This window comes from Dicentrarchus labrax, unplaced genomic scaffold (assembly GCF_905237075.1).
Source record: "Dicentrarchus labrax unplaced genomic scaffold, dlabrax2021, whole genome shotgun sequence".
Taxonomy (NCBI): Eukaryota; Metazoa; Chordata; class Actinopteri; family Moronidae; genus Dicentrarchus; species Dicentrarchus labrax.
Window position 1 is genome coordinate 2,207,790 of NW_026136711.1, and position 8,485 is coordinate 2,216,274.

Here is an 8,485-nt window from a genome sequence, read left to right on the forward strand (position 1 = left end):
TTATCGACCAGCACCTCCCGAATCTGTGCACACATCAAATCACACACACAGTCATTCCCACCCCCCAGAATAGATGGATTATTGAATATATAGTATAATGTGGCGGTGTCAGGCCTGTTTTCTGTATTATTATTATCTTTATTAGATTATTTCCTTAACAATCAGTTAACTGTAAACAATTAAATGATTAACAGATTGATTGAATGGTTGGCTGTTTGCTTGGCTCGCTGCCCGTTTTCCTGAGTTGCTTTTACTGTGTTTATTCTCATTAAATAAAGTATAAAGTTTGGGCAACAAAATTTGTTTTAGGCAACTTTTTCTACCATTTTGGTGGTTTCCACCCACAACAAGTTATGTTATATTCTAATTAATCAGCCCCTTCTCTCATCTATCAGTAGTATGATTGACACTGAGAGGGCGCACACAATGTGACGATATGGCAGACCAGTGCGTGGCGCCTCCATGCTCAAAAAACCCTGTTAGAGCCATTTTCGCGTTTCATTATGAATTATTATTGTAGGACACCACATGGATGACAGTGATTAAGACAGGTGGACAGCTGCTCATTGGAGAATGTAACAACAACAAAAAAACATTTGTGGGACACAATTTAAGATGAAATTAGGTTTTACAAAACAATACGATACATTTGTACCTGAATGATTCCCATGAAGCAGAACTGGATTAGACTTCTGTCCAAATATGCACCATCGAACAAGCCACGGTCCTTCAGATCATTAAACAGAGAGATGTAGAATTCCATTGATTCCCTTCTGAGGAAGCCCCACCAACTCTCTATTCGCTGATTTGCTGTGCTTGCCCCTTCAACAGCTACTGTCAATGCCGGAGCCGTCGTGAATGTTGCGACGGAGAAAACGCTGAAAGTCTCTGACTTTAAAGGGGACATATTATGCAAAACCAACTTTTTAATCATTTTATTATGTACATTTGGGAAACTGGAGGGCCTATCAGCAGGCAAAGTTTGAAAAAAAATGACTCAGTCATGTTTTTGTGGGCTGCCTCAGTCAGAATACAGGAGAGAAGACACGAACTCTCAGAGGTATGCAGTTTGTGACGAAACCTGCTGCACTCATTAGCATATTCCAACCTTTCACCTGCCTGTTGCCACCCACCTCAGCTTACTCCGCCTTGTCTGTCCGTGCTCCGCCATTGTCCCTACGAGCGAGAGAGCGAGCAGACATGCATCAGGGAAGGCAACACAAATGTTCTGTGCTGGGCTGCACAGAACAGCACAAAGCTGTACACACTATCCCCGTCTCAGAAGAGATACGAGTCCAGTGGATTAATTTTATTTACAATGGAAATGTTCCGGCTAGAGTTGGCAAAAAGCTGTTGGTGTGTGCTAACCACTTCACCAGTGACTGTTTTAAGAACCTCGGTCAGTACAGTACGGGACTGGCCCAAAAACTGTTGCTGATAGAGGGAGCAGTACCAACTATCCGTTGCAAGACGACAGACACAGAAACTGTAAGTATTTTTAAGAATTTATGCTTTGTTTTTCATTGTTGGTGTAATGTTAGCTAATGCTAACAGCTCTGAGCTGCTGGAGCTGCAGTGAAGCTAACGTAGTTATTGTTTGTTAGATGTGTGCAACATGAAACTTATATGGTGACGTTAATTTAAGCCAGCTGGTGCAGATGTCTCCATATTTTTCCCTGCTGCAAATTTTTTATAGAGATTTACACAAAGTATATGCCGTTAATTACCGGTAAAATCCCCCCCCCCCCACCGCGGCCGCCGCGGCCACGGCCACGGCCGCCGTTAGCTTTGTGCAGGGGGGACTTGAAGTTACTGTTGTGAGCTTCGTGGTTTAAGCCACAACTAGCTTTATTTTGTCTGTATTTTGGTAAATGTGCATGCTTTTCAGTAAGTAACTGTTACTATGTTTGTGTGTGTCGCTGCTAGAATAAGCAGAGAGGTAACGTTAACCTCCGACCGAACAAACTGCAGCAATGCAAAAAGTAATTTCATCGGCATGCCTTACCAGCTGTTTCCTTTGTTAAGCTGCACTAGACATGTTAGACAGGGAATAGTTAAGTAACGTTAAGTAACTATGTTACGTTACGATGTAGTTCGGTTCTAAGGATGTGTATTGTCGCCCGCCCCGACACAAAAACCAGAATATAAACAAGGTCCGAGCTAATTCAGAATGGCGGGTACTATAATGTGATATCTCCAGTAAGACTGAGACAGTTCCAGGTATTACTGACTACTAAGAACTTGCATCGAGGCTAGAACTAACGTCATATATGGCGCACTGTGTTCATCATGGTTGATGATTACTGTCGCACAACACACTTTGGAGAGCTACAGTACAGTGTCTGTTTTAAACTGAACTAGCTGGGCACAATAACAGGACCTTATTGTTCAATGTGAAAAGCTAGTTAGCTAGCATCTGACAGTCATTGTTAATCTGCGGATAAAATCACAAGAAACAAATAGATCAACCAAGAGACAGTTATTTGCTTTTACTGTATTTTTTGAGTATAAATATCACTGCTCTTTGTGTTTAGGCAAGCACATCTGGACTGCTGGATAGGGTACATCATGTGGCATGCCAGACAGACCCACCAACAACACGCTCATTTGGAACACAGCTTTCAATGAAGACTCTCCAACCTCATTTCAGAAGTACAGGTTAGTTGACCAAAAGTTACTTCATTCGTTGATGTGATTTCTTCTGTTTGTGTTCTGTTAATGAGTAACAATATGTTTGCTTAACATTTCATAATTCTGCATAAACAATAACATCATCTGTCTGTTTTTAAGGCACACAGAAAACTGTTTCCTGCACTGATGTTGGTGTTGGCACCTCAGCTCTTCTGCCGTTTCTTACATCAACACCTATAAAGAGACCAAGTAAGAGACGTCGCTTGGAACTGGAGGAGGAGGAAGAGGAGAACCCTTTAGAAGGCAGTTCTGTTGACGTAGAAGAGCCACACGATTCAACTTATGACCCTGCAGACTCTGCCACAACCTTGACTGAGTCAGCAGATGTGACGTGAGTTACCTAAACATTTAACTAATCATTTGTGTTACATTCCTCTACTTATTGTAGCTCTACTAGGACGATCTTTGACTCATTTTCTGTCAATGTTTTGTTTTTATTGCAGAATGGAATCTTCTACGCCTGTCCATAAGACTCCAACTTATATTGTGTATGAGAACTGCCTAATGGAGCTGTTTCAGGTGTGCCCTGTGTGTCAGCGGGAATGTGACATGCAGAAAAGAAGATTGGGCACGTTTCTCTCTGTAGAACAGCGGTGCCCGCATTGTGAGTTCTACAGAAAGTGGAACAGCCAGCCTCTTGTTGGGAGCACTCCTGCTGGGAACCTGCAGCTCTCCACTGCAGTGTACGCCACTGGTGCCTCTTTCTTTAAGCTTGAAAAGGTATTGTATTTACACTAAACTATGAATAAAGTAATGGAATATAGCATATGATGTAGCTAAATTTATATACACAATGTGTATTTCTGAAAAAGTGATTAACGTGTGGGTGCCTTTCCTGTCTGTTTCTTTCTCCCACAGATCTTCCGGGCAATGCAGTTGAAGATGTTTCAATATGACTCATTTCGAAGGCATGCTCGGATGTACATAGAGCCCGCGATTGTACACAGGTGGAAGACGGCACAGACTGCAATGTTAGAGCAGCTCAGTCAGCTGCAGAATGTCGTCCTCGGTGGTGACTTGAGAGCAGACTCACCAGGTATGTAATACTCTGTCATAATAATCTTTTTTATATATATATAAATAAAACACACTGATAAATACTATGTAATGTATATATAAAAAATAATTACTTTACTTTTGAAGGACATTGTGCCAAGTTTGGCAGCTACACAATGATGGACATGAGGAGCAACACTGTTATTGATTTACAGCTGGTTCAAGTGAGTGACAGACCATAAATAATCTCTGTTGTAATCTGTTACAGTGTAGCTCTTATCAGCTGAAATAATAAATTTTTATCTGCTTTCTTAAATAATAGAGTAATGAGGTTGGTGGAAGCTACCACATGGAGAAAGAGGGCCTGAAGAGGAGCCTTGCTCTGTTGGAGGAACGGGGTGTTACTATAGATAGTATTGTGACGGACCGTCACCCCCAAATCCAGAAGTTCCTGAGGGAGGCCGATGTCACGCATTACTACGATGTATGGCACATGGAAAAAGGTATTATTCCGTGTCTTATTTGTCAATATTGAGAGAGGAAAAAAGTTTATTTATGATAAGTGTAGTTCCTTTATTGTTACACTGACAGTTATTGATGTGTAGCCTATTATTATTTCAATTTAGACTGTAAGCTATATCATTTCTGCTATGTTAATTGATGTAATTAATATATGTGAAAGACTTTAAAGCTTTTTGTATTATTAGGACTGTCCAAGAAACTGTCGAAGATCTCACAGAACAAGGAGTGTGAGAAACTGAAGAAGTGGCTTCAGAGTATAAAAAACCACATCTACTGGACGGCTGCTTCATCTACATCGGTGCCAGAGAGAACAGCAAAGTGGATGTCCATTCTGAACCACGTCCGGGACATCCACAACCACGAAGATCCTGTTTTCCCCCAGTGTTTGCATCCAACCTGCACTTCAAGGGACAAGAGCAAATGGTTGACAACAGGTAGGTACACATTATCATGTTTAGGCAGTGTCACTCTACGTAATGACATTATTAAACACTTTCTTCTTCTTCACAGGAACACCAGCCTTCTGCAGGTTGGAGAAAGTGCTGAGCAACAAGAGGGTCCTCAAAGATGTGGGGAAGCTGAGCCCTCATTACCAAACCTCATCGCTTGAGTCTTTTCACAGCGTCATCCTACGCTTTGCGCCCAAGAATGTAGTCTTTCCTTTTCTTGGAATGCTGTGCAGGTAAAGAGGGGCTTTTTTTTATCATTACAATTATTCGTATGCACAGACAGCCACACCAAATTAAGCCAGGTATGGAGCTATATGTGTAAATCTTTCTTTTATTATTTTTCCTCCCAAGACTATACCTGGCAGCCCTGCACTTCAATGAAAATGCAGACCGTCCACAGGCAACAACCTCAGCTGGTGAGCCGCTGTTCAGGCTTCATTTTCCAAAGTGGAAGAAAGGAGAATGCACAGCAAAGCCAGTGAAGGAGCAACCAACCTTCCGTAAGTTTTAAACCTTTTTTATTGAAAATCACACTGAAAAATGAAACTATAAAATATTTGTTAAATAAATAAAATATAAATTAACCAGTGTCTATGGCTTTTTCTGTGTTTTGAATAAATAATAAATAAACACTATAGATAAACACAATATTGTACTTTTTCTTGTTGCAGATTACGTGGATGAAATCTTGGACCTGGTGTTTGAGAAGGTTTTTCTGGACCCTGGTCCATACACAGATGAGGTGTTGAAGATCTCCATTCCTGAGGATCTCACTGCACAGTTTGAAAGGCCGGACAAGAAGGAGGTGATAGACCGCTACGTGACGAGGTTCAGTCAAGGGCCGGTCTGAACCCCACGTAGATGCCTTGAGCGTCGGGGAACTCCGCCCGTATACGCAGCACCACACAGCTGGGCAGTGCCACACGAACTCTTCGGCCCAGAAAGCCCCAACACCAGCTCACAAAGCCCCTATAGGCCAAGTACCTGTAACGGCTGAACAGAGTACAGATATATTTAGTTTTACATTTATATTTAGACATAATTTATGATTAGCCACATTTTTTTGTAAATATTTGTAATACGTATTTTTTGAACAGTTGTTTGCTGTACTTGTATTTATGAAAATAAAAATGTATAAGCTGTTTTTTGTACTTTCAGTGTTTGATATGTGGACATAAACATTATGGTCATTAAGAGACAGGTTCTTAGGAGTGGGATGAGTATCCAAAAGTATGAAAGATAAATTCCTGCACAATATCAAAATGCCAATACAACCATTTATTAGCAGCAAATTGGTGTTGGACCTAGGTTTAAATGTAATAAATTATGTTATTGCAAGTTAGATTTTGTGCAGAAATTAATCTTTTCTAGTGTTTGATATGTAACATTTTAACAATTATCAAACTGCCTTACAAGAAAAGTAAGCAATCTAACAAAGGGGAAAATGGAATTGATTTTGGAATATTTTTATTACAATTACACAGAATTTATATGCAAAAAAACCTTACTGTTCTATTCCCCTCAGACGTAAACGCCCATACTCTGTAGATATTTAGTTCCTTCTGCAGTGAGAATGCATTTAAACACACTGGTTCGAGGCCAGGGTGGTCTACCATGCAGGAAGGTGGGTTTTGAAGCTGATTTAGTCTTCTTATCACCTGTAAATATGAAAGGGTAAGTGACGTTTGATGACAGATAATATGACTGAATAGTTACATTTTCATTCAACAAGCATCCATGTACTACCTGTGGTATCTCCCTGCAGCAGACATTCTCTGGCTCTGTAGGCATTGCTGTGCAATTCTCACAAGTACACCTAAACCAGAGGCAAAAAAAGGGAAAAGATATCAGTTATAGTTTTTTATTTGAATATGTTGTTAGCAATAACGACAGGTCAGCTTATGCAACGATGTGACGTTATTAGTTGGAATTATTGCATCATGTTGAAACACAGTAAATACGGGTAAACAGGAATTACTATGGGGTATACGGCGCTGGTAGACAGTCGCCCCAACCCCCACTACATCCCCCGTTTCACACCTAGGTTGTAAAATTAGCACACACGCGTGAAAAGTGGCTACAGTGTGTCTGTGGATAGTACATTAACGTTTGATGTCGGACAGAATAATGATGTAACGTTATTACGGCGTAGCTGAGAATAAAAAAACGAGTGCTATATTCCCACTCGTAGCTGATATTGCGGACTTGTGAAATGTACTCGTGTAACGGGAATAGCATGCTAACGTTACTTATGTTAACTCAATTAACAGAAATCTAGATTTTTATTAGCAGTAAATTACACAAACAGCGGCCAGCGGTCGACTGTATTTAGTCAGCGACCGTATTTACCCGACGTACAAACATACACATTTTTAAGAAAAAAGTAAAAAAAAGCTCATAACTCACCATTCAGAAACGTCTTGTTGCAGTCTACATTGAACAACTTCTTCGCTAGCTCCTTCTTGTTCAGGGTCTGACTCTGGTTCAAACATATAAGGTTGGACCGAAAAGTTTCTTCCAGCTGCCATCTTTCTCCCAGGGTTCACGTTCAACTGTTGTCATGGTAGCGTAAGCGTGCCGACGTCGGCACACCTCCCGGAAGAAGTGGGTGGATTGCCTGTGTCTCATTTGCATTTAAAGAGACAGGCACTCAAATCCTACCGTTCTGAACAGGGCTGTTTTGGCAGGGTGATTGAACTGCTATTGTGCTTCATCCTTATGGTATTTTGACCAAAGCATGTCACAGACATTACATTAGGACACCAGGGAACTAGATTAACTTGTTGAAATAGGGTATAATATGACTCCTTTAACATTCTCTGTGCCCCGGTCGCCTCTGACAATCCTTGGACAACCACCCAATCTCTGGACTGCCTCTATGTAGTAGCCTCCGATGATTTTTGGGTCACTGCTGGTAGTAAATGCATTCATCCAGATAATTTTCCGGGAAAACCCGTCAATGCAGCCATTGATACAGATACCAAATGGCTTCCGTTTGTCATAAGAGTCAAAGTGCCAAATATAATTGGGCCCTTTTGCAAAATAGCTTCGGCGATGGAGCCGTCTCCTTGCTCTGAGTTCAACACCCCTCGGGTCAAGTTCTTTTAGAATTAAGCGTACCTCTTCTTTCTTGACGTGTAATCCATTCTCCTTGCATTTTGTGTACATCCACCTATACCCACAGAGTTGGCCAGATGTTTGTAACTGTTCATGAATGAAATTAACTACGTGATCCAAAGTGACGTATCCCTTGCGCCGAAACAGACTACAAGACTTCAAAATTCGTTTTAAATGTCTTTCAGACACAACATGACGGTGACGACTTGCAAGTAAAGCAGCAATGTCCTTATAATGAAGTCCCAGGTTAAAATATAGTCGAACTAACTCCTGTACTGTCATTTTCACACAGAAACACAAACCGAAATGCAGTGGATGTTCTCTCAGACATCATGCCCGTACAAGAGCGGTATCTAGTGCTCACTAGAAACGTTTCATTTTTTTTTTTTTTTCATGTCCCTTTAGGGGCTCCGTAGAATAACACGTGCAGTGTTCTTATTAAAATAATAAAACAAATACATTTCAATGTGATCGTATAGTCAAGATTTCATTATAAAATCAAAAACATTTCCCCACATACCAACGGCAATTTTTATATTTCATTAATAAATGTAAAATATAAACATGAACAGACATAAAAAACTACATGCATACAAATAAATTCATTCATCACAAAAAACAAGGGGAGTACTCACATACCTGTGTACAACACACATCAGTACAGCAACTTTTGGTTTCCACACGCACACCTTTAAATGAGAGGGAGAAAA

At 40.6% G+C, this 8,485-nt stretch overlaps 1 protein-coding gene and 1 long non-coding RNA gene across 4 annotated transcripts; one reads left to right on the forward strand and one right to left on the reverse strand.

The window, feature by feature from the left end:
* Positions 1–892: 892 nt before the first annotated feature.
* On the forward strand, positions 893–5,802 carry LOC127371993 (uncharacterized). Of its 2 annotated transcripts, none has more exons than XM_051415326.1 (11): positions 893–1,488; positions 2,535–2,658; positions 2,791–3,022; positions 3,135–3,411; positions 3,550–3,727; positions 3,835–3,911; positions 4,010–4,190; positions 4,395–4,643; positions 4,720–4,891; positions 5,010–5,158; positions 5,330–5,802. In XM_051415326.1, exons 1-11 carry the CDS (start codon positions 1,063–1,065, stop codon positions 5,506–5,508), a joined length of 2,244 nt encoding a protein of 747 aa, XP_051271286.1. In that variant the 5' UTR covers positions 893–1,062; the 3' UTR covers positions 5,509–5,802. The 2 variants fall into 2 exon arrangements, with proteins under 2 accessions (XP_051271286.1, XP_051271288.1); XM_051415328.1 differs by having other exon boundaries at positions 1,362–1,982.
* LOC127372048 (uncharacterized) lies at positions 4,477–7,471 on the reverse strand. Of its 2 annotated transcripts, XR_007886491.1 has the most exons (5): positions 7,065–7,471; positions 6,405–6,474; positions 6,167–6,316; positions 5,353–5,651; positions 4,477–4,605 (listed from the first exon to the last, which is right to left on the reverse strand). It is a non-coding gene; the product is annotated as an uncharacterized LOC127372048 (long non-coding RNA). The 2 variants fall into 2 exon arrangements; XR_007886490.1 differs by lacking the exon at positions 4,477–4,605 and having other exon boundaries at positions 5,160–5,651.
* Between the last annotated feature and the right edge of the window lie 1,014 nt (positions 7,472–8,485).